This window comes from Bactrocera tryoni, chromosome 5 (assembly GCF_016617805.1).
Source record: "Bactrocera tryoni isolate S06 chromosome 5, CSIRO_BtryS06_freeze2, whole genome shotgun sequence".
NCBI lineage: Eukaryota > Metazoa > Arthropoda > Insecta > Diptera > Tephritidae > Bactrocera > Bactrocera tryoni.
Genome location: NC_052503.1, coordinates 41,989,758 through 42,013,477, shown reverse-complemented (window position 1 = coordinate 42,013,477; position 23,720 = coordinate 41,989,758). Strand labels below are relative to the sequence as shown.

General features: G+C 37.9%; 6 protein-coding genes across 6 annotated transcripts; all 6 read left to right on the top strand.

Moving 5' to 3' along the window:
• Positions 1-1,764: 1,764 nt before the first annotated feature.
• On the top strand, positions 1,765-2,169 carry LOC120777323 (cuticle protein 16.5-like). The gene is made up of 2 exons (XM_040108564.1): positions 1,765-1,776; positions 1,843-2,169. Exons 1-2 carry the CDS (start codon positions 1,765-1,767, stop codon positions 2,167-2,169), a joined length of 339 nt encoding a protein of 112 aa, XP_039964498.1.
• Positions 2,170-6,101: 3,932 nt separating this feature from the next.
• LOC120777327 (cuticle protein 38-like) lies at positions 6,102-6,507 on the top strand. The gene is made up of 2 exons (XM_040108567.1): positions 6,102-6,113; positions 6,181-6,507. Exons 1-2 carry the CDS (start codon positions 6,102-6,104, stop codon positions 6,505-6,507), a joined length of 339 nt encoding a protein of 112 aa, XP_039964501.1.
• A 5,569-nt stretch (positions 6,508-12,076) lies between these two features.
• LOC120777326 (cuticle protein LPCP-23-like) lies at positions 12,077-12,490 on the top strand. Its single transcript, XM_040108566.1, has 2 exons — positions 12,077-12,088; positions 12,164-12,490. The coding sequence occupies exons 1-2, from the start codon at positions 12,077-12,079 to the stop codon at positions 12,488-12,490; spliced, it is 339 nt and encodes a 112-aa protein (XP_039964500.1).
• Positions 12,491-15,628: 3,138 nt separating this feature from the next.
• Positions 15,629-16,039, top strand: LOC120777325 (cuticle protein LPCP-23-like). Its single transcript, XM_040108565.1, has 2 exons — positions 15,629-15,640; positions 15,713-16,039. Exons 1-2 carry the CDS (start codon positions 15,629-15,631, stop codon positions 16,037-16,039), a joined length of 339 nt encoding a protein of 112 aa, XP_039964499.1.
• A 3,220-nt stretch (positions 16,040-19,259) lies between these two features.
• On the top strand, positions 19,260-19,633 carry LOC120777329 (cuticle protein 38-like). The gene is made up of 2 exons (XM_040108570.1): positions 19,260-19,271; positions 19,346-19,633. The coding sequence occupies exons 1-2, from the start codon at positions 19,260-19,262 to the stop codon at positions 19,631-19,633; spliced, it is 300 nt and encodes a 99-aa protein (XP_039964504.1).
• Positions 19,634-21,456: 1,823 nt separating this feature from the next.
• Positions 21,457-21,873, top strand: LOC120777322 (cuticle protein 38-like). Its single transcript, XM_040108563.1, has 2 exons — positions 21,457-21,483; positions 21,547-21,873. The coding sequence occupies exons 1-2, from the start codon at positions 21,472-21,474 to the stop codon at positions 21,871-21,873; spliced, it is 339 nt and encodes a 112-aa protein (XP_039964497.1). The 5' UTR covers positions 21,457-21,471.
• The last annotated feature ends 1,847 nt before the right edge of the window (positions 21,874-23,720 follow it).

Below are 23,720 nucleotides of genomic sequence, written 5' to 3'. Positions count from 1 at the left end.
GTCAAAGTTTTTAATAGTTGTTAGTGGTATATGTTTAATATTCTTAAAATATTCTTTTCGTGGGGAAATAAATATCTATTGTAGCTGGGCTAAAGTCGATGTACTGTATATGTATATAGTGATCTGCAAGTTAGATAAGCTTTTTAGTTTAATATCCGCATGATCCATGCTATCGCTAAACCCAGAAGCTGCAAAGCTGAATTCAATACTAATATTTCCAATAGATAGAATTGGAACTGGATTGAAAACAAATAATATCAATTTATTCACATACGTGTCTTGAACTTTCATTCAATAAAATGTTTATTTTCGCCAATGATTTACAAATTAAGTTTCTCGCTTCAAAAAAATTGTTCCTTATAACTATATACATTAGGGTGTGTCATTCTGAGTCAACCTTTTTTTTCAACTGAAAAACAGGCTAAAAACTTTCGAAAATGTGGAAAAGAAAGTCACTCAAAAGATGAGCTCTTAATATTAATATTAAGAGGTGCCTCTTTCAAATTGTCTATTTTCCATATAAATAATACGGAAAAAAATCATTTTTTTGTGGTGGCTATTGTGCGGAGGTAATTATATATTTGTACACGCGATGGCTGCCAGTAGGGATGGTAAACTCGAATCCGATTCTACTCGAGAATCGAGTTTTCTCGTAATAGAGTCTATATTCTGGAATGCGAAACCTTGAAAAAGGAAGTATGGCTCTTTGTATGGTCCTATAGCGTTATTGTACCGTTTGAATGACGAAATAGCTGAAAAATGAAATTGTCATTTGAAGAAAAAGAAAGCGCTGTTTAATCAAGATTGCGAAATCCAAACGAAAAATTACGAATTTTGTGAAAGAAAGGTTTTTTACTATAGTCGGCCGGGGTTTTCAATTAACCCGTACTTGGATTCGTGGTAGTTCGTAGAACAATTTCACACAATTTTGGTATTGAACTGTAGTATATTCAGAATTAATTCTTCTAAGATTCCAGCATGTAAAATATCGGTATAAATGCAACCGGCAGTTATAAATTACTTTTTTGAGCAATATGGGGCTAGGTGAAATAGTGCCCCGATTTTATCCAATTTAGGCGAAAAGATCTACTGTTATTAGATATATATTGTGTGTACACTTTGTTATGATGTGTTATATGTATCCTGACCGATATATGCGATATAAAGACAACCGGAAATTTGTTAAAATTGTATATTAGGTTTGTGGGGGCTGCTCTCTTAAAAGCCTTAAAAGAAGTCGCATTTCGTTAAAGTACATCTGCTGCTATGTTAATGGTTGCCACCGCTGCCTGTGGTCTGCAAATCTGAAACAAGTGTTGATTAAGAACTCCCGACTAAAGACTCTCCCTCCAACCTTCCACATGAATCCGACAATGAATACACCCACCCACATATCCCTCGGAGGTATCTGCGCGGAGAAGATGCCGCTAGGAGTAGTCTCCGCATCGCAGCAATCGAAGTAATAGAGGAGTAATCTAAATGAAAGCCAATTTCAATATTGTAAATTGTTCAAAGTCAGCAAACACAAAACAGAAAAGGTTCGAATATGCAAGGTGTTTAATAATCAATGACAACTGCAAAGAGTGACGCACCGTTGTCTACTTGGTATTACAAAACCGTTATTTGATCGCACCTTTAAGTAATTCATGCAGTACTGTGCATGAATACGGATTTTCGTATAAAAGCTGTGGCTTCTTAACCATAGATATCACAATTCGTTTACCTCTTCGCTTGTAAAGAAGTACAAAACTCAAAACTAACAAAATGTTCAAATTGGTAAGTCCGAAAAATGATTTTCGAAGCCATTCAATAAGCCGTATATTAACTCTTGTATTTTTGCAGTTTGCTGTCTGCTTCTTGGCTGTCTTCGCAGTTGCCTTCGGTGCTGCTAAGCCCGGTCTCTTGGCTGCCCCATTGGCTTACTCCGCTCCTTTAGCTGCTGCCCCAGTTGCTGCTGCCTATGCCGCTCCAGTCGCCGCTGCTTACTCCGCACCCCTCGCCTACACCGCAGGATATGCCGGCTACGTCGCCCCCTATGCCAGCAGCTACTCAGCACACTCAATTGCTCACTCCGCCGCTTTCCCAGCTGCCTATGCTGCTGCTCCAGTTGTCGCCGCCCCAGCACCAGTGCTCGCTGCTGCCCCAGCTGTCGCTGTATTGCGCAAATAAGCTAGAATCTTTTAAATTTTTTACACATTTAAGTCTGTGATGAAACAACTGATAAACTGATATGGCAAATATACATAATATATTTGTATATGATAATATAAAATAAACTATAACTTTCGGTTTTCTTCATTCAATAGTGACCTATGATATCTCCATAATATGAATTGGAAGTACTATATTAGAATGTTTAAAGTTTTGAACATACTTTTCAGCAAGAATTCGAGGGTTTTTACTAAAAAGTCGAAATATTGACAAAACTAGAAAGCTATAATTCCCTTCACAGCTGCACTTGGTGTAGATCGGTCAGCTTGTACGAGTATTATATCGTTCTAAATAATTTCTTCAGACATTATATCGTTATTTTGGACAATAATCCATTCCGAATTTTGTGAAGATATTTTGTCAATTAAAAAAGTTTTTCATACATACAAGAACTTTATTCCGACCAAGACTATCGTGTTTATGGCAGCATTAAATGGCATTTGAATATTAATGTTAACCCTTCAACTAAGCGCAAAGTATTTAATGTTGCCAAAAAAGAATGTGCAACAAAAGCTAAAGTTTGCTTTGGAACATGTGCTTTGGCCTAAAGAGAAATTGTATGATGTTCTCTGGTATGACGAAACGAAAGTAAACTTATTTAAGTCTGATCGAGGTATTCATCAAATAAGAATGCAGAAATCTAGGTTACAACCACAAATACACAGATAAATACCCTTGAATATGATGGTTTGGGTAACGTTTTATACCATGGTATGGGGCCGTTCCATAAGAAACAGATTTTTATCAAGATAGAGATTACATTGCAATACTTCCGAAAAGTATGTGCGACTAAAGTTGGTATTCCAGCAAAGTAACGACCCCAAACACAAGACTAGGTGAACAAAAGAGAGTGTTAAGGTCAATAACATCATTTCTATCGGAGTGGGTTCCACAATCCACTGTTGTAAATCCTATTAAAAACTTGTGGAATACAGTAAGAGTGACCATAAGAGGATAGTGTCCAAGTAACAAACAGTGAGTTTTGACAACTTCTTCGGAATTTATTAGACGCGGTTCCGATTTGGTCTGCCAAAACCTAGTTGATTATATGCTGAAGTAGTTTCGGTCAGTTTTAAACAACCACGGAGTTTCAAAAAAATAAGTCAATGTCATTCTACATTCTAATTGCTCAGCTGCGGTACAATCAGGTCATTAATGATGAGCTTTAATTACTCAGACTCTAACTCCATACTTGCTCTTTTTTCATGAGGGAAAATCGAAATTTCAGTTCTAAAATGTTTTCTTCTCGTTCTTTTCTTGGGAGGTAATGATGTCTAAGTTGCCATTATAAACTTCTAGCTACAGCTGATATTTACAGAGAACGCCACCGAAATCAGTGGTCTGAGTTCCTTTTTTACAAACAAAGAAGAGCGCTAGCGTTCGTATCTCTTGGATCAGTGCTAACGTTCGCTTTAAGAAATTCACATCGAACGATATACAAATAACCAAAAACATCAAAAAACAATTGATAACACAAAAATGGAGCACCGAATGTCGGATGTAGCTGAACAAATTATGACGTCACAATTTATGACAGAAGTTGTCAATATTTTCCAGTTGACCGCCAACAAATTCAAAACATGACGCTTATCATATCTACGAATCTGAGCATCTTGTGGAATCTTATCTCTTTTCATCTATTTTTCAAGCCTTTGCTTGAACTGAAAATATTGCTGCCGTTCAGACAAGTGTTGCTGAAGACCGCAACTTCTCGATTCCAAGGTGTTATCAAGAATTGGGACTGTTTCGAACCACGACCTGGAAGATTTTGAGAAATGATTTGGGCTTGCAACCGTATAAAATTGTTCTCGCTCAAGAATTGGCGATATTGGACCACCGTAAACGTCGTGAATTTGCTGATCTTGCTTTGGAATAACAAGAAAACGATAACGATTTTTTTAAGAAAATCATCAGCTCACTTTCATCTGAGTGGTGCGGTAAATAAACAAAACTGTCGTTTCTGGTGCGAAGAATATCCACAAATTATTTTTGAATAACCATTCTTCTTTTTTTTACAGGCGTAGAAACCACTTACGCTGTTATAGCCGAGTTAACAACAACGCGCCAGTCGTTTCTTCTTTTCGTAAGGTGACGCCGATTGGATATTCCAAACGAAGCCAGGTCCTCCTCCACCTGGTTCTTTCAACGGAGAGGAGGTCTTCCTCTTCCTTTGTTTCCTCCGGCGGGTACTGCGTCGAATACTTTCAGAGCTGGAGTGTTTTCGTCCATACGGATGCTATGACCTAGCCAGCGTAGCCGCTGTCTTTTAATTCCCTGAACTTTGTCATACAGATCCTCGTTCCATCGAATGTGATATTCGCCGTGCACAACGCGCAAGGGACCATAAATCTTTCGCAGAATTTTTCTCACGAAAACTCGCAACATCAACTCATCAGATGTTGTCATCATGCATGCCTCTGCACCCTATAGCAGGACGGGAATAATGAGTGACTTATAAATTTTCGTTTTTGTTCGTTAAGAGAGGGCTTTACTTCTTATTTGCCAACTTAGCCCGAAGTAACACCTGTTGGCACGAGTTATCCTGCGTTGGATTTCGAGTCTAACATCGTCAGTGTTGATGCTGGTTCCAAGATAGACGAAATTATCTACAACTTCGAAGTTGTGACTGTCAACAGTGATGTGGGAGCCAACTCGCGAATGCGACGACTATTTATTTGATGACAGGAGATATTTCGTCTTGCCCTCGTTCACTACCAGACCCATTTGCTTCACTGGCTTATCTATTCTGGAGAAAGCAGAACTAACGTTGCGGTTGTTAAGGCCAACGATGTCAATATCATCAGCATACGTCAGCAGCTTCACACTCTTATAGAAGGTTGTACCTTCTCGGTTTAGTTCTGCAGCTCGAATTATTTTCTCCAGAAGTAGGTTGAAGAAGTCACACGAGAGAGAGTCGCCTGGTCTGAAACCTCGTTTGGTATCGAACGGCTCGGGGAGGTCCTTCCCGATCCTGAGCAAGCTTTTGGTGTTGCTCAACTTCAGCTTACACAGCCGTATTAGTTTGGCGAACCATTACATTCATAAAAATTGACGGTTTGGGGAAGTTTTTGGTTTGTTGGAATCATCTGTACGCACTTCTTTCGAAATCAAGCTGGTGACACCGTTGCTGTGAATGGAGAGCGGTATAGAAGAAGCTGATCTTGACAACATCTTGTTCCAAGAAGACGGTGCTGGGTGTCACACAGCACGTGCAACAACCGAATTATTGGGAGAAAAGTCTGGAGATTCGATTATTACAATACATTTTTAGATTGAATGTCCTCCAAGAAGTTGTGATTTAACACAGTAGTCTAATGGTGGGGTTATTTGAAGTCATTGGTCTTTAGCAATACACCAGACTCTCTTCAAGGTCTGGAAGTAAATATTGGATGTTCTATTCATGACATACTGAAAACTGGGTTCATCGAATTCTTTGAATTTCCTTAACCTATAGTGTGTTTTTTAATGAAATCATATCATTTTTTATTAGAAAACCCTGTATACAGATTTTCATACATTCCCTAAACATTATACCTTAAACTAGCTTAAACAGAGCAAGTATAATACTAAATTATATACGTCAACTTTCAAGTCTCTTAAATGTAAGCCAATTTAAATAATGTAAATTAACCACAGTCAACACAGCAATAAATATGTAGAAAAGGTTTGCAAGACCTCAGTGTTAAATAATCAATGTCAACTGCAAAGAGTGGCGCATCAATACCTACTTAGTATTACAAAACCGTTTTTACCACACTTTCGGTAAATTCATGTACCTCAATGGGTAAATATCAAATTTCGTATAAAAGCTAGTGGCTTCTGTACTATGGATATCACAACTCGTTTACCTCTTCGCTTGCAAAGAAGTTCAAAAACCAAAAATTAGCAAAATGTTCAAATTGGTAAATTTGAAAACTTTGTTTATAATCTAATGTTAATTATATAATATCACTTTATTCTTTTCAACAGTTCGCAGTCTGCTTCTTGGCTCTCTTCGCTGTCGCTTTCGGTGCTGCTAAGCCCGGTCTCTTGGCTGCTCCTTTGGCTTACTCCGTTCCTTTAGCTGCTGCCCCTGTTGCTGCTGCCTATGCCGCTCCTGTCGCCGCTGCTTACTCCGCTCCCCTCGCCTACACTGCCGGATATGCTGGTTACGTCGCACCATACGCCAGCAGCTACTCCGCTCACTCGATCGCTCACTCCGCCGCTTTCCCAGCTGCCTATGCCCCTGCTCCAGTAGTCGCCGCTCCAGCACCAGTGCTCGCTGCTGCCCCAGCTGTCGCTGTATTGCGCAAATAAATTTGAAACTGCTGAAACTTTACTTTTGAGACTGTGATGAGATTATAGTTAAAAATAATAAAAAAAAGACGATACAGCAAATACATATATGTGAAAACAAAAAGTAAAAACCAAAGCTTAATTATTTTCTTATTCATGATCTTTCATAAGAAAAATGGTCTAAGCATTTGCTAGAGGTTCCAAAGCGAAATCATTTTCTTGTATGTATAACAAAATAAATTAAGAAGACACAGGCATCAGGTGTTCTGACATGTTAAACAAATATAAGATGTTGGAAAAGTAAAGATATTATTGAAATTCATGTAACCTAAATTTCTGAAGCGAATTTCAAACCGTCTCAAGCATAAGTTATTCCGTGATTTGCGAATTGTAAGTAGTATTGTTCGCAGGTATACCGAATTTCGCGAGAATACCTTTCACTTTCGCTCTTATAATCTATCGGGTGATTTTTTAAGAGCTTGATAACTTTTTTTTAAAAAAAAACGCATAAAATTTGCAAAATCTCATCGGTTCTTTATTTGAAACGTTAGATTGGTTCATGACATTTACTTTTTGAAGATAATTTCATTTAAATGTTGACCGCGGCTGCGTCTTAGATTGGTCCATTCGGAAAGTCAATTTTTGGGCAACTTTTTCGAGCATTTCGGCCGGAATAGCCCGTTTCTTCGGAAATGTTGTCTTCAAAAGCTGGAATAGTTGCTGGCTTATTTCTGTAGACTTTAGACTTGACGTAGCCCCACAAAAATAGTCTAAAGGCGTTAAATCGCATGATCTTGGTGGCCAACTTACGGGTCCATTTCTTGAGATGAATTGTTCTCCGCAGTTTTCCCTCAAAATGGCCATAGAATCGCGAGCTGTGTGGCATGTAGCGCCATCTTGTTGAAACCACATATCAGCCAAGTTCAGTTCTTCCATTTTTGGCAACAAAAAGTTTGTTAGCATCAAGTTGACATGTGGTTTCAACAAGATGGCGCTACATGCCACACAGCTCGCGATTCTATGGCCATTTTGAGGGAAAACTTCGGAGAACAATTCATCTCAAGAAATGGACCCATAAGTTGGCCACCAAGATCATGCGATTTAACGCCTTTAGACTATTTTTGTGGGGCTACGTCAAGTCTAAAGTCTGCAGAAATAAGCCAGCAACTATTCCAGCTTTGGAAGACAACATTTCCGAAGAAATTCGGGCTATTCCGGGCGAAATGCTCGAAAAAGTTGCCCAAAATTGGACTTTCCGAATGGACCACCTAAGACGCAGCCGCGGTCAACATTTAAAATAAATTATCTTCAAAAAGTAAATGTCATGAACCAATCTAACGTTTCAAATAAAGAACCGATGAGATTTTGCAAATTTTATGCGTTTTTTTTTAAAAAAAAGTTATCAAGCTCTTAAAAAATCACCCGATATATATAAATTATTTTATTTAAAGTCAAAGGAAGATATGATCATGGAAAGAAAGTATGACCTCATTTTCTTCATTTATGGTATAATTCACATTATGCCAAATGAAAAAGTCAGACTCACATATTGCTAACATACTCAGTTGTTTCATATCGGCCAGTTATGGAATTAGCCAGAAAGAAGGGAACGGATTGTATCATTGTATGCGGTCTTGTAAAAGATACAAACCAATTGCACATAATGTTGGAGGTGATTACTTTAGACTAAGGTATATATTATCAGAAACCTTAATGGAGATATCTCATATAGACCGATATAATCTCTATAAAGTTACTTTTGTGGAAATAATGGTCCGATAAAATTCATTTGTCGCAGCAATTGTCCCGACCTTCAATAATCAATCTATCGAGCAATTTGAAGTTTTTCAACTGATTTTAATATAAGTCAACTAGCATACTAAAATTATCGCCCAATTTAGATTATCTGGCTAGTGACTGAAAACGAGTTGATATGAGAAAATGGGCGTGGTCATCGGCCGAATTCGTCCACTCTTTAATACGTTAGTAAAATATTATGTACCGTTCTTGCTTGACGTGAAGGTGGACATAAAAGATGTTAAAGGGCGCGGCCAAAAAGTCCTTTACATACGAGTATTCCTGTGCCAAATTTGAGTTTCTTTTTTTGTAGCTAATGATCAGTTAAGTAGTATTAAGTTTGTGTTTGAGCTTAAGAGTGGTTTCAACGTTTTCAAAGTGGTCGTGAGGACATAAATGACGATCAACATGTGGGCCAATCAAAATCCGTGATCACCGGAAATTCCATCGAAACTGTGCGTGAATTCATCAAAAATCAGCCGAAATCATCATTGAAATTCATGGAAATGGAATTGAACATCTCTTTAACATCGATTTATCGCATTTACGAAAGGCGTGTGCACGGCTTGTTCCACTCAAATTCCAACATACGACGGACGCTTGTGATCGATTATTTGACCAAAATCACATCTTAACCATTAACCACTCCCTGTATTCACCTGATATGGCACCGTGCGACTTCTTCCTTTTCGGAAAAATGCGTTTGCTCATGAAAGGAAAGCGTTATGCAGACGAAGAAGCCATTCAAAAGGCTTGCACCGGCATACTGGCGGCCATACCGGCCAACGAGCTAAAACACTCGATTGACATGCTTTTGGACCAAGCAAAAAGCTGTATTGAAGCAGAAGGAGACTATTTTGAATAAAATAAATGGATTTTGCCGAAAAAACCATTTGTTCTCTTTTTCCTGTTTACTTTGGAACGCTCCTTGAATTAACATTAATTTCCTATGATCGTAACAAGTTTTGTGACTAATTTTCTACATCAAACTGACGTGGAAACTCAATGTGGATAGAGAGGGTGATAAAATCCAGTGACTCCCTCTACGCATGTAAGGAGATGTTATTGTCAACATCGGGCCTATTACCTGTCCTTATGCATAGGTGTTAACATCAATGGTCAACCCAATGTTACCATATGATGTTTTGAGGAGTTGGACCTAAGCCACCAAAATCTAAAACGTTCAAATCGTTGGAAGCGAATACAACGGCTCGGCAGCGAAATCAGCTGCAAGACCCTTCGGACATAGCTCGATAGGGGATCGGTGTATAAAGTGGACAACATACCATCACGCTTTGTCTAGGAGAGAAAGTTTGAAATCCTTCTAAAAAAAGTCCAAAGAAACTCTTAACATATACATGGACGTAACAAAAAATTTTTTGTTGGGATCAGGATCTGTTAGGCGTGGGTATATCTCAGGCGACCTTTTAGGAATTAATTTGGTAGTCGAAAAAGTCTTTTCATATTTTGCCAATATACTTACTTGTATGTCGTTGCAGTCGGATATCTTCAGTGCTACCAATCACATTGTGTCTCACCATTGGTGTGGAAAAAGTAAGATTTTGAACTTCATTTAACTTAAAAGCTGTTAAAAAATGAGTGAAAATAATTAAGAAAGAAGAAAGAAAGGGAAGAACGCCACGCAAGCCACCAATGAAACTTATGAAGTTTAATGCAATAAAGGCTAAAGTTGGCTAAAGAACATTTACTTTTGCTTAGAGAGAAATGGTGTGACATTCTTTTGTGGGATGAAGCAAAATTAAACTTATTTAAGTCTAATAGAGGTATCAAGTAAGAATCTCGAAAAATCAGGCTTACAACCACAAATACACAGATAAATACCCTTGAACATGGCGGAAACATTATGGTTTGGGTATCCTTTCCATAATATACAGGCGACTTCCACTTCTTAAAGTAGATATCAGTTGCATCGAAGATTTGGTCTGACTAACCTCGAGATTTGCGCTATTGACAAATATGGGTGCTGATTCTAGGTTTTTCATAGATATCAAATTGCACTGTTCCAGTTCAATCAGGTATTTAACGGAGAGCTTTAATTACTCAGACTATTACTCCGTGCTTACGTTGTTATCATGGGCGATAAACAAAATTTCATTTCTAAAAGTTTTTCTTTTTGGGAGTTGATGTTGTCTAAGTTGGCATTATGAATTTCTAGCTACATCACAGCTACATAGAACGCCAGCGAAAACGGTGGTCTGAGATCTTTTCTACAAACAAAGAGAACGGCTAGCGTCCGTATCTATTGGATTAGTGGTCAAGAGGGTTTATGTTTTAAGAACCTGCAAAGTTAAAGAAAACGATTTGTGAAATTTGCAATTTTTTTTTCTACATTCTTAATAATGTATTTGAGTTCACATCTGCCGAGAACGGAGCGACTAACTTTGGAGCTGACCAAATTTTAAGACAACATGCCAAGCTTTTCTAGTTGACAGTCAATAAATTTAAAACGTGACACTTATCATACGTACGTATCTGACCATCTCGAGGAGTCTTACCTGATTTCTTGTTTTTTTCAAGCCTTTGCTTCGGCAATTTTTCGATTCCAAGATGTTCTTACGATTTGGGACTGTCTCAAACCACCACCTCGCAGATTTTAAAAAAGGTTTTGGAATTGCATCAGTATAAATTATCCTCGCTCACGAACTGAGGCTATTGGACCACTGCAAACGACGTGAATTGGCTGATATTGCTGTGAAACAACATGAAAACGATAACGAATTTTTAAGAAAATCATCTTCTCCCATGAAACTCATTTTCATCTGAGTGGTTCGGTGAATAAAAAAAAACTGTCTTTTCTACTTGTCAACTATTACATTCACCTAAATTGACAGTTTGATGTTGTTTTTGTTAAAATCATCGGTCCGTACTTTCGAAATGAAGCTGGTGACACCGTTACTGTCAATGAAGAACGCTATAGATCGATGACAGCCAACTTTTTATGATCGCAATTCGAAGAATTAGATCTTGACAATATCTAACTTCAACAAGATGGGGAATTATTTCGAGTAAAGTTTTGAGATTCAATCATTTTAAGAAATTGTGACATTGTACAGCCTCCAAGCGCTTTAACACCATTAGACTACTTCTATGGGGTTATTTGAAATCATTGGTATTTAGCAATAAATCAGACTCTCTTCAAGCTTTAAAAGTCAACATTGAACGTGCTATTCATGACGACGCTAAATTAGTGAAAAAAGTACTCGAAAATTGGGTTCATCAAACTCGTTCCTTCAAAAGAAGTCGTGGGGGTCATTTGAATGATGTTATATTCAAAATCGAATTGTATCAATTGAACGTTCTAATATTGAATTTATTTTGACAATTAGTCTGTTTTTTTTTGTTTGTGAAAATAAATCATATCACCCTTATTAGAAAATCCCGCATACAGATACACATACATTTCATTATATCTTAAATTATCCTAATCAAATTAGGTACGAGTATAATACATAAATATGCTAGTCATAAACTTTCAAGTCAGCTTTACATTTAGCCAATTTCAATAATGTAAATTAATCAAAGTCAAGTAAGCAATAAAAAGAAAATGTTTGGAAGCCCTCAGTGTTTAATAATCAATGTCAACAGCAAAGAGTGGCGCATCAATGCCTACTTAGTATTACAAAACCGTTTTTACCACACTTTTAGGTAATTTATGTACTTAAACGGGTAAATATCGAATTTAGTATAAAAGCTAGCGGCTTCTTAGCTGTAGACATCACAATTCGTTTAACTCTTCGCCTGCAAAAAAGTTCAAAAACAAAAACTTAACAAAATGTTCAAATTGGTGAGTTTGAAAACTTCATTTGCGATTTAATTAAATAATGTCATTTATATAATATCACATTCATCTCTCCAACAGTTCGCAGTCTGCTTCTTGGCTCTCTTCGCTGTTGCCTTTGGTGCTGCTAAACCCGGTCTCTTGGCTGCTCCATTGGCTTACTCCGCTCCTTTAGCCGCTGCCCCAGTTGCTGCTGCATATGCCGCTCCAGTCGCCGCTGCTTACTCCGCACCCCTCGCCTACACCGCAGGATATGCCGGCTACGTCGCCCCCTATGCCAGCAGCTACTCAGCACACTCAATTGCTCACTCCGCCGCTTTCCCAGCTGCCTATGCTGCCGCTCCAGTAGTCGCCGCCCCAGCACCAGTGGTCGCTGCTGCTCCAGCCGTCGCTGTGTTGCGCAAATAAGTTTTAATCTGCTGAACCTTTATTTATGAGACTGTGATGGAAGTAAAATTGAAAAGACGTTATAGCAAATACATATATGTGAAAACATAAAGTAGAAATTAAAGCTTAATTTGTTTTTTATTCACGATTTCTTCATTAAAAAATTTTCTAGTCATTTACAATAGATGCGCTGCCATGTTAAGTAAGTATTCGACGACCCAATATAATATGTCAGAAAAGTAAAACATTTTGAAATTCGTGCAACATAGATTGTCTTAAGCGAATTGTAAGTAGTAGTGTTCGCATGTATACCCAATTTCTTGAGGATACCTTTCTCTATATATAAATTATTTTATTTATAGTCAAAGGAAGATATGATCAAGGAAAGAAAGTATGCACAATGAAATTTCCGAAAGGTTTAACAGACGGATCAGGATAAGATGGAATGCCTCAAGGGGCTATACCAGTGTGATGCATGAAAAATTAGGCGATTTCCGTGAATTTTTTGAAAGAAAGCGCTCGGTTGAAAGTTTCGAACTTCTTTGAATGTAATAAGGTATATTTTCAGCTATATTTTAAGAGTTTTTGTTAACAAAAATATTGAAATATAACGAAGTTATGTGCTGTCTTCGGAGGTACAAACAAAAAAGTGGCCCAACTGCTGACATGATTCCGGCCGAATGAGTAGCTGAAACAAAAAGTTTATTAAACTTAAAGACATTTCCTATACAATGACTTACGATCTTTGAAAAATATTTAAAATTAACAAAATGGCGTAATTTTGAAGAAAATGTCGTTCAAAAAGATCGTAGGTCACTGTACATATAGTAAATGTATTCAACAACACTCGTTTTTAATTTGATGTACATCCGTCAATTTCTCGTCGAGTTATAATGTCAGCAATTTTGAAAAATGTCGTTTGGAGCTGCCGCTCCTTAAAACACTGCCATCCAAAAACTATTCAAGATACGACCTTCTGGACTTCATAGGATACTTTTGGAAATATAAACTATCGAAAAAGAAATTTTTTTTTAAAGTGTCACAATGGTATAGCCTCTTAAGGGCATGTAGAATCGTCAAAATAATGTGCAAGGGAACGGAAGGAAAACACGCAAGCTTTCTACTCACACGATCCCGAAACGACTGCAAGGCGGTTGTTGGTCTAATCACAGGTCACAACTTACCGTCATCACATGACAAAGAAAGTGCAGAGAAGTAGGCGTGATAGCGACGCTGGAACACATCCTCTGATTTTTCAGCTTGATAGTTCAAGGGACTGAAAGAAGTATCAGAATTAGGTATCAAGTGTCATCTAAACTTCGCAAAAAGCTTTGACGTCCTGCACGACATATGGTAAACCTCAGCTTATATAAATAACAAACCACCATCTGGCGCTACAAAGAAGCTCAAGTCTATGTATGGCGTGAAAGCCAGCGCAACCTATCTTAATAGCTTAGGAAATATGATATTTCTTGTAAAATAATATGATGAAACGTCCGTCTTTAAATTTTTAAGTCGGTCGACAGAGATATTTTTCCGGAATGTCTTCTTTGATTCAACCAATGGATCAAAACGTAATAAGAATAAGAGAGTTACATTATTGAAATTCCCTGTTGATAGCCATTTTCTTCTATCAAATTTTTGGATAGAGCTTGGTATATCCTGATAGACGAAGCGACATAAATTTTTAGCAAAACTATACAGTGGGCCATCGTTGAAAGAATTAGCACAAGAAAAATGAATGTGCACATTCACTCCACGAAAAGACCGTATTTGAAGTAGGTCAAATATAAACAAGTAAGGAAGGGCTAAGTTCGGGTGTCACCGAACATTTTATACTCTTGCATGATAAAGTAATAATCGAGATTTCATTATACGTCATTTACATATTTTTCAAATACCGTATTTGTGTAAAGTTTTATTCCGCTATCATCATTGGTTCCTAATGTATATATTATACAGAGAAGGCATCAGATGGAATTCAAAATAGCGTTATATTGGAAGAAGGCGTGGTTGTGAACCGATTTCACCCATATTTCGTACATGTCATCAGGGTGTTAAGAAAATATTACATACCGAATTTCATTGAAATCGGTCTAGTAGTTCCCGAGATATGGTTTTTGGTCCATAAGTGGGCGACGCCACGCCCATTTTCAATTTTTAAAAAAGCCTGGGTGCAGCTTCCTTCTGCCATTTCTTGCGTAAAATTTAGTGTTTCTGACGTTTTTTGTTAGTCGGTTAACACACTTTTAGTGATTTTCAACATAACCTTTGTATGGGAGGTGGGCGAGGTTATTATCCGATTTCTTCCATTTTTGAACTGTATATGGAAATGGCTGAAGGAAACGACTCTATAGAGTTTGGTTGACATAGATATAGTAGTTTCCGAGATATGTACAAAAAACTTAGTAGGGGGCGGGGCCACGCCCACTTTTCCAAAAAAATTACGTCCAAATATGCTCCTCCCTAATGCGATTCTTTGTGCCAAATTTCACTTTAATATCTTTATTTATGGCTTAGTTATGAACTTCTTCGCACTTAACCTTCTTATGGAGCCAAGGAATACGTGTACCAAGTTTCATCATGATATCTCAATTTTTACTCAAGTTACAGCTTGCACGGACGGACGGACAGACGGACAGACGGACAGACAGACGGACGGACAGACGGACGGACAGACAGACATCCGGATTTCAACTCTACTCGTCACCCTGATCACTTTGGTATATATAACCCTATATCTGACTCTTTTAGTTTTAGGACTTACAAACCGTTATGTGAACAAAACTATAATACTCTCCTTAGCAACTTTGTTGCGAGAGTATAAAAACCTAATAACAACAAAAAAAAAAATACAAAACATTCGAAGACTCGAACGAGTATGGTGCTTTGCATTAGAGTTTTCACGAGTGCACTGTACTAAAGAAAACGTTTTGGAAGTTCACAGTGTTTAATAATCAATGTCAACTGCAAAGAGTGACGCCTGAATGCCTACTTAGTATTACAAAATCGTTTCTTACCACACTTTCGGGTATTCATGTACTTCAATTAGTAAATATCGAATTTAGTATAAAACCCAAGTGGTTTCTTAGATACTGATATCACAATTCGTTTACCTCTTCGCTTGCAAAGAAGTTCAAAAACCAAAAACTTAACAAAATGTTCAAATTGGTAAGTTTAAGATTTGACTTGTATTAAGTTATGCCAATTAAATAAATTGTATTATATTATTATTTTTAACAGTTTGCTGTCTGCTTCTTGGCTCTCTTCGCTGTCGCTTTCGGTGCTGCTAAGCCCGGTCTCTTGGCTGCTCCATTGGCTTACTCCGCTCCTTTAGCCGCTGCCCCAGTTGCTGCTGCCTATGCCGCTCCAGTCGCCGCTGCTTACTCCGCACCCCTCGCCTACACCGCAGGATATGCCGGCTACATCGCCCCCTATGCCAGCAGCTACTCAGCACACTCAATTGCTCACTCCGCCGCTTTCCAAGCTGCCTATGCTGCTGCTCCAGTTGTCGCTGCTCCAGCACCAGTGATCGCTGCTGCTCCAGCCGTCGCTGTGTTGCGCAAATAAGTATGAATCTGCTCAAACTTTTCCAACTGTGATTAAATTAAAACGAAACCACGATATAGCAAATATACTTGTATGAGATACGATAACATATGTAAACTACGACTTTGAATCATTTACTTATCATGAATGTTGGGATTTATGGTTCTGACTATTTTCCCCAACTTCACTTAATTATGGCTTCCGATTAACAAACTCAACTGAGTTTAACGCGTTTGTTTGCGCTGACGCTACTTTATAATTATTGACCTAATCACAATAAATGGTCCATAATTGGAATTCGCTACAACCGTTTGATATTTCGATGCGAACATACAATCAGGTTTACCTTCAACAATTTATTTCGTCAAAAAGAATTCTTTAAATAGCTCACGTTTTGTGGCTCTAGTTTAATTCTATACGAATTTATATCAAAGATATCGACGGAAACAATTTTGTGGTCTCGAGAATAGTGAGCAACCATCGCAAAATCGATTGACCATCTAAAAATCTGTATAGTTTTACCAAACCTGAAGATATTTCCCCGGCTCTGAGCCCGCAAGTTGCGAGAATATGAAATGTTCGGTTACACCTGACTTATACTTGACTTTTTTTTAGGTATATGGGTAGTAATGTAAGTATTGACCCAATTGCACCCATTTTTGACACTAAACAAGAAAAGCTGGTTGCATGAATGACTAATCGCAAACGCCATCAGTGGGGTTATTGTGCCCTCAAATAAGAATCAGCTAAGCACAATTTAATCTTAGTGGATTTATTATGGAAATCAAATGCTTTTTCCACAAAAGCTGCCTAAATTCTTAAAAATCAAAAACTAGGTTCCTTGAAAGTTATTCCTCCCCAACCGTCTCAAGGCTTGAGAGTTGCAAATATATAGTAACGTTCTGGCTCTCATCAACCACCTGCTAAATTCTGGATTCTGTCGTTTCCAATTTCTAACAAAAAAGTACCCGGACAAACAAGGAAATTTTAAGTAAAACGCAAAATATTTAATTTTTCATCAATATTTTTTTGCCGCCTTCAAAGTTATCCCCACCAGACGTAATACACTTATGCCACCGATTTCTCCCTTCATAAGTACTTTTCGGGATGGCCTTTAACTCCTTCAGCGAATTTTGTTTTATCTCTTCGAAAGACTGCAAATGGGTTACACGGTACGGCAATTTCAGTGTAGGAAAGAAAAAAGTCATACCGAGGCAAATCTAGTGAATACGGTGGTTGATCGATGGTATCCATTGCGTTTTTGGCTTTGAATTCGTTTAAAATCATTGTTCGATGTGATGATGCATTGTCATCGTGTAAAACTCATGGATTGTTCTTTCACAATTCCGGCCGTTCTCAACGGATTTTCTCACGCAAACGCCTCAATAGGGCCAAATAAAACTCTTTATTACCGAGTCTCCATCCGGAACCAATTCATGTTACACCAAACTTCTAGTATCGAAAAATACAATGAGGATCACCTTAATTTTTGAGTAGCTATCGCGTAATTTTTTGGTTTCGGCTCGTTTTTTCCCTCTATTCTGATGATTGTTTACTTGTTTCCATGTCAAACACATAAACCCATGTCTCATTGGCAGTTACGATGCTCTCCATGAATTTGGAATCGGGATTCGCACGAAATAAATCTGTTAACGATACTATTTTTATCCGGACGAGCCAAGCAAGAACGCACCCAAAATATCCACCAAAATCATTCAAATAGACTCGTGAGAGATGTCGAGCTCTTTTGCCATCTCTCTAACAATTGCCTGAAGATTTTCAAGCGCTATCGCTCACTTTTTTAATATTTTCATTACTTGAAGAGGTCTAAGGTCGACCCGAACTAGGAATGTCTTCAACGATCTCTCGACCATCTTTGAAGACCTTGTACCACTCGTAGGCTTGTGTTTTTGATAAAACTGAGTTACCGTAAGCCATTTCTAACATTCGTAATGAACCCGAACACGAGATTTTGTTGAAATACAATATTTGACGTTAGTTTTTAGACACTTTTTGTACTTTAGCCAGTAAGTCTGACGTTTTTATAGCTTAAGATGATTGTGCCATAGACCACGACCACTATTTGAAACTAGAACTTGCACTATTTTGTGGGAGTGTTAATAGTAGTCCGCAGATAAAAGTTCTTTGTCGATATATATTAGTTATTATAATATTGACGATTAATGCGCAAGAAAAATATAATAATATAATATTCTTTAGAAAAACTATTAAGACTTGATACAGTCACGTATCTAATTACTGATGAACATTATTCAAGACAAATCTCGAAGTCGCATATCCCTGCTAACCCAAATATTGAAAGTTAACAATATAATCTTATGGACAAGGTTTGTCCGGAAAAGTGATTTTCTTCCGCCGCGACTGTGCTTCGGAGCATGCGCGCAGCGACTGGATTCGTTAGAGGGCGTTTCTAAATAACGAAGGAGTGGCTGGTCAGTTGTCTCCAAGCACGTGGAGAATTAGGACAAACATTTTCGTTCGTTAGAGCAGAGGTACGCGATTAAATTATGTGTGAAACTCGGTAAATCTGCTTTTGATATGATCAAGCAGGCTTACCCAAATGTTGCCTTAGCAAGAAGTGGTGTGTTTCGGTGGCACAACGCCTTTTTAGAGGGCCAGGAAGAGGTCGCTGATGTAGACACCGACAATGTGACTCGTGGGCGCAAAGTTTTGAACTCATAGAGTCTACTAAGTATTGGTTTAATTGATGTTAAATTTATCAAAATCTGTGGTTCATGACTTTGTGACAAAGCACTTGAACATGCGCAAGGTGTCCCCGAAGATGGTCCCAAAAGTGCTCACTGACGACCAGAAATTGACATTGTGGCAAGAAAACTTGAATATGAGTGAAAGTGATCCCCAATTTTATTTCCGCAGCCACCCTTCAGAAAAAATTTCCCTCCCTGTATTGTATATTCCACACATGATTTGGATATTCGTGGGCTTTCAAGTCATACTGTAAATATTCAGCGATCAGCAAAGCAATAAACAGAAAAATGTTTGGAAGTTTACTGTGTTTGAAATCAATGTCAACTGCAAAGAGTGACGCGTGAATGCCTACTTAGTATTACAAAACCGCTTTTACCACACTTTTGGTTAATTCAACTTCAATGGCTAAATATCTAATTTCGTATAAAAGACAGTGCGAAATTAGCTACTGATATCACAATTCGTTTACCTCTTCGCTTGCAAAGAAGTTCAAAAATAAAAACTTAACAAAATGTTCAAATTGGTGAGTTTGAAAACTTCATTTGTGTTTTAATAAATAATGTCACTTGTGTAATATCACATTATTCTTTCTAATAGTTCGCTACCTGCCTCCTTGCTCTCTTCGCTGGTGCCTTCGGTGCCGCTAAACCTGGTCTTTTGGCAGTTGCTGCTGCCTATGCCGCTCCAGTTGCCGCTGCTTACTCCGCACCTCTCGCCTACACCGCAGGATATGCTGGTTACGTCGCACCATACGCCAGCAGCTACTCCGCTCACTCCATTGCCCACTCCGCCGCTTTCCCAGCTGCCTATGCTGCCGCACCAGTAGTCGCCGCTCCAGCACCAGTGCTCGCTGCTGCCCCAGCTGTTGCTGTATTGAAGAAGTAGAAAAGGAATGCAAGCTTTTCACGATGTTGTCGAAAGTACTGACCCGATGCGAGATATATTGGAATAAAAATTCGATAAAAAAACACTCAAAATAAATTTATATATTTTTCTAATTTTTTGAAAGGGTAATTTTTCTTCTACGATCTGTTTATTAAAGGCTCAATGCGCGTTGTCGTCACTATCACAAAAAAGTTTACTAGAATTTAGTTATCGTAGACGGCTACTGTCGAAATGTCAGCTGAAGCAGGTTCGCAGGCTTGTTTTGATCGAATGTGAAGGTTGACGAAGTGGCCGTCGAAAAAAGTAATACATATTTCGGTTGGTGACTGAATTTGTGATTTTTAGAAGGGAAATCAACGATTGCTTGAATGCTGCTGGTTTTATGGTTCACTGGTACACGCCAGAAGCCAAGAAACAGTTTTTTTACGGTGGAATTTACCGTTGAATCTGCTGCGAGAAAGTTGAATAGAGTCTAATCGCCGGAGTGTTGATATCCACAGAATTCTTAGATTCACGACGTGTGATCTACGGTGCTTACTTGACGAAGGCAAAACAATCGCAGGGCTCTAACATGTGCAAACCTTCACCGCCATCACTCCAAGTTTTTGCCCCATCTATAAATTCCTCTAAGTTTGATCGGTGCTTTGGTTATAAAACTTGAAAAAGCGTCTTGTCGGACGGAAATTTACAACGAATTTATAATTATAAAGGATGATGTTTTAAGTATTGTTTTCAAGAAGAAATAATAGGAATATAATTTAAATCATCCATATAGTAGATGGACACAACCACAATTGTTGCTTACACAACCAATATTAGGTTTCACAGGTCTTTCCAAGATTTGGCACATCGTTAAAATCTGGCCGATTGTAGATTTTCCAGATCCAAAGCCATACTGATAAGGTCCAATCAGTTTGTTCACGGTGGGCTTCAGCTTCACAGATCGATAGAACCTTATATGCGATGTTGAGGAGGCTTATCCCACTGTAGTTGGCGAACATTGTGGGGTCTTCCTTTTTTTGGATTGAGCAGAACACACTTAAATTCCACTGGTTTATACGTAAGAGTATTCATTCCATTATACTAATTATACATAAACTGCTTATGGTATATCGGACCGACTAAAAGATCTGAACAAAGTATTCAGAGATCGTAGCATTACATTGGACAATAATAAATGTCACATTTGGCGAAGATAACTTCTCAAATTAAAAAGTTGCCTATACCAGAAATTGATTTGAATCGTTCAGGTTTTTGATCTGATTTGAAAATTTTCTACAGATATTTTAGCGATTCTTAAGACAATATCCATGTTAAGTTTCGTGAAGATATCTCGTCAAAAATATCAGAACATCATCGATCAGCTTCTAAAGCAACGACTGTGTATTTATGTCCTACATTGGTACTGGTCTGATGTCGATTGTTCCGACAAATGAGCAGTTTCTTGGAAAGAAAAGGTCTTGTGCGAAATTTTAGATCGATTTCTCAAAATCTGAAGAACTAATTTGTGAAATATTTCAAGAAATTCAATTAAAGTCACTCTGATACACCAATACCTGTACAACTCATATCTAGTTATCTCTCTGCTATAAACGTAATAACTAAAAGTTAGTTTGCTAGTGACACTGAGGACATATATTGATATATCAATGCGTAATTTGTAGTACAAGCACGTCTCCTACCTTCACTCACTACATTAAAATTAGTACTACCTGAGCCAATGCCGGCATTTGTTTGCATTCCTCATAGATATATAAACAAGCGATTTGTCGATATTTGCTTCACAATTCGCTAACCACTTCGTTCGTAAAGAAATCCAAAAACCCAAAACTATCAAAATGTTCAAATTGGTGAGTAAAATAAAACCTTTGACTCGTCTTATAAACAAAATATTGACTCTTGTATTTTTATAGTTCGCTGTCTGCTTCTTGGCTGTCTTCGCTGGTGCCTTCGGCGCTGCTAACCCCGGTCTCTTGGCTGCTCCATTGGCTTACTCCGCTCCTTTAGCCGCTGCCCCAGTTGCTGCTGCCTATGCCGCTCCAGTCGCCGCTGCATACACCGCTCCTCTCGCCTACACCGCAGGATATGCTGGTTACGTCGCACCCTACGCCAGCAGCTACTCAGCTCACTCGATCGCCCACTCCGCCGCTTTCCCAGCTGCTTATGCCGCCGCTCCAGTAGTCGCTGCTCCAGCACCAGTGCTTGCTGCTGCCCCAGCTGTTGCTGTATTGAAGAAATAGACGCACAACAATGAACACTTTGTTCCAAAATAATAAAGGACTGAGCAAATATGAACTGAATAAAAACGATAACAAATAATTTAGTGCAATCTTATTGGTTTCTCGTTTATATTCAGTAACATACATATGTATATAGTTTAAAATTTTTTAGAAACGAAACTAAACCTTGTTAATCAGTCTAGAGCATGGAATAGTGACTTTTGCTTGAAATTTGTTTTCGTAGCTTAGAAGTTTAATAAGATGTCAAGAAAAATAAGAAAAATGGTTAACCTTGGTTTCATTTTGTTCGTTCAATTTGTATGGCAGCTATAATAGTCCGTTCTGAAATTGGTTTTTCAAATACTATAGCGTTGCCATAGATAAAGTTGCCTGCCAAATTTTGTAAAGATATTTCGTTAAATATTAACTCAGCCAAATACAGTCCTCGTCTTTCGTGAAAATGATCACGCTTCAATCCACGAACATAATTTTTTATCATTTCTTAAAATGAAAACTAGGTGACACCTCCGGCGAAAAATGCATATATACTTTCATGATTTTCTTAACTCTATGTATCCTGATGTATTCCTGTATGTACATATGTAAGTTGACTTAATGATTTTGCGTGGAGATGCATACTCGTATGTGTTTTCTTAAGCATACCTAAGCTTTGATTTAAAAGTTAATGAGGACTGTCCTTCCTTCCGAAACCCAATACGAATATATCCAGCAAACTGATTTTGGTTCTTTCGATTGACTTTAAACCATAAATATAACTTAAGTAGGTATATTTTTCGACTACAGTTTAAAATTAAATAAAAAATATACTTAGGTCCAATACAATGTTTTCTTGTAATGTGAAATCAATATAGATACATATGTGTAATTCATTTAGATATGGGGTTATACTACTGTGATCAAATCGAAAAGTGAATTTTTAATTTATACTTCGCGTGTTTTTGAATCGGTAATTTTTTTTTCTGTAAGTTGCTATTACTGTTAGTGACATCTGAATTTTTCGATTTTTATTCTGTCTGAATTTATTGAACAAAGAAATGCGATAATGAACCATTTCATACTGCATTGGTTAATCGTGATCATTTCGCCAAATTTTCAACTAATATCGTGCCGCAACCACCGCATTCGCCTGATTTACCTTCGTGTAAATTCTGGCTATTCAGCAAATTCACATGACCACTCCGAGGACACCGTTTTGACTCAATTGAGGATATAAAAGCTGAATCGAAGAGGGCTCTGATGGTCGTCACGACGGAGGATTTTCCAAGTGCTATGATGACTGGAAAATTCGTTGGTATAAGTGTATTGCAGTGGGAGCGGACTACTTTGAAGGAGATGAAATGGACAAAATTCACCTATCAATTTGATCACAGTAGTACATGTATACTACTGTGCCCAAAAAATAAGGTGACATTGTATTTATTTTGAAAGTTCTTTATTTATTCTTCCAAATCAATTTCATCCCCTTTAAAGTAATCCCCTCCCGATGCAAAAACTCACTTTTAGCAGCTCACAAAACGACACGTATCTCAAACACTAATGAATATTTTGACATGAAATTTGACATAAATGTGACTGACAGTACTAACAACCTAAAAAAAAAATAATTATCCAAAACCTTCGACGCCCGCAGTTTAAATTCAAATGTCACCTTATTTTTTAGGCACAGTAGTATATTAATGACTACCATGAAGAGACTGAGTGTCTGCTTGTCCGTCCGCCGATGTAAGCGATAATCGGAAAAATAAAAATTGAGATACCTTACGAGGTTACACAGGTTTCCTTGAACAAAAAACGACGAAACGAAAAAAGCCCACCGTCAACAAACTGATTGGACCTTATCAGTGTGG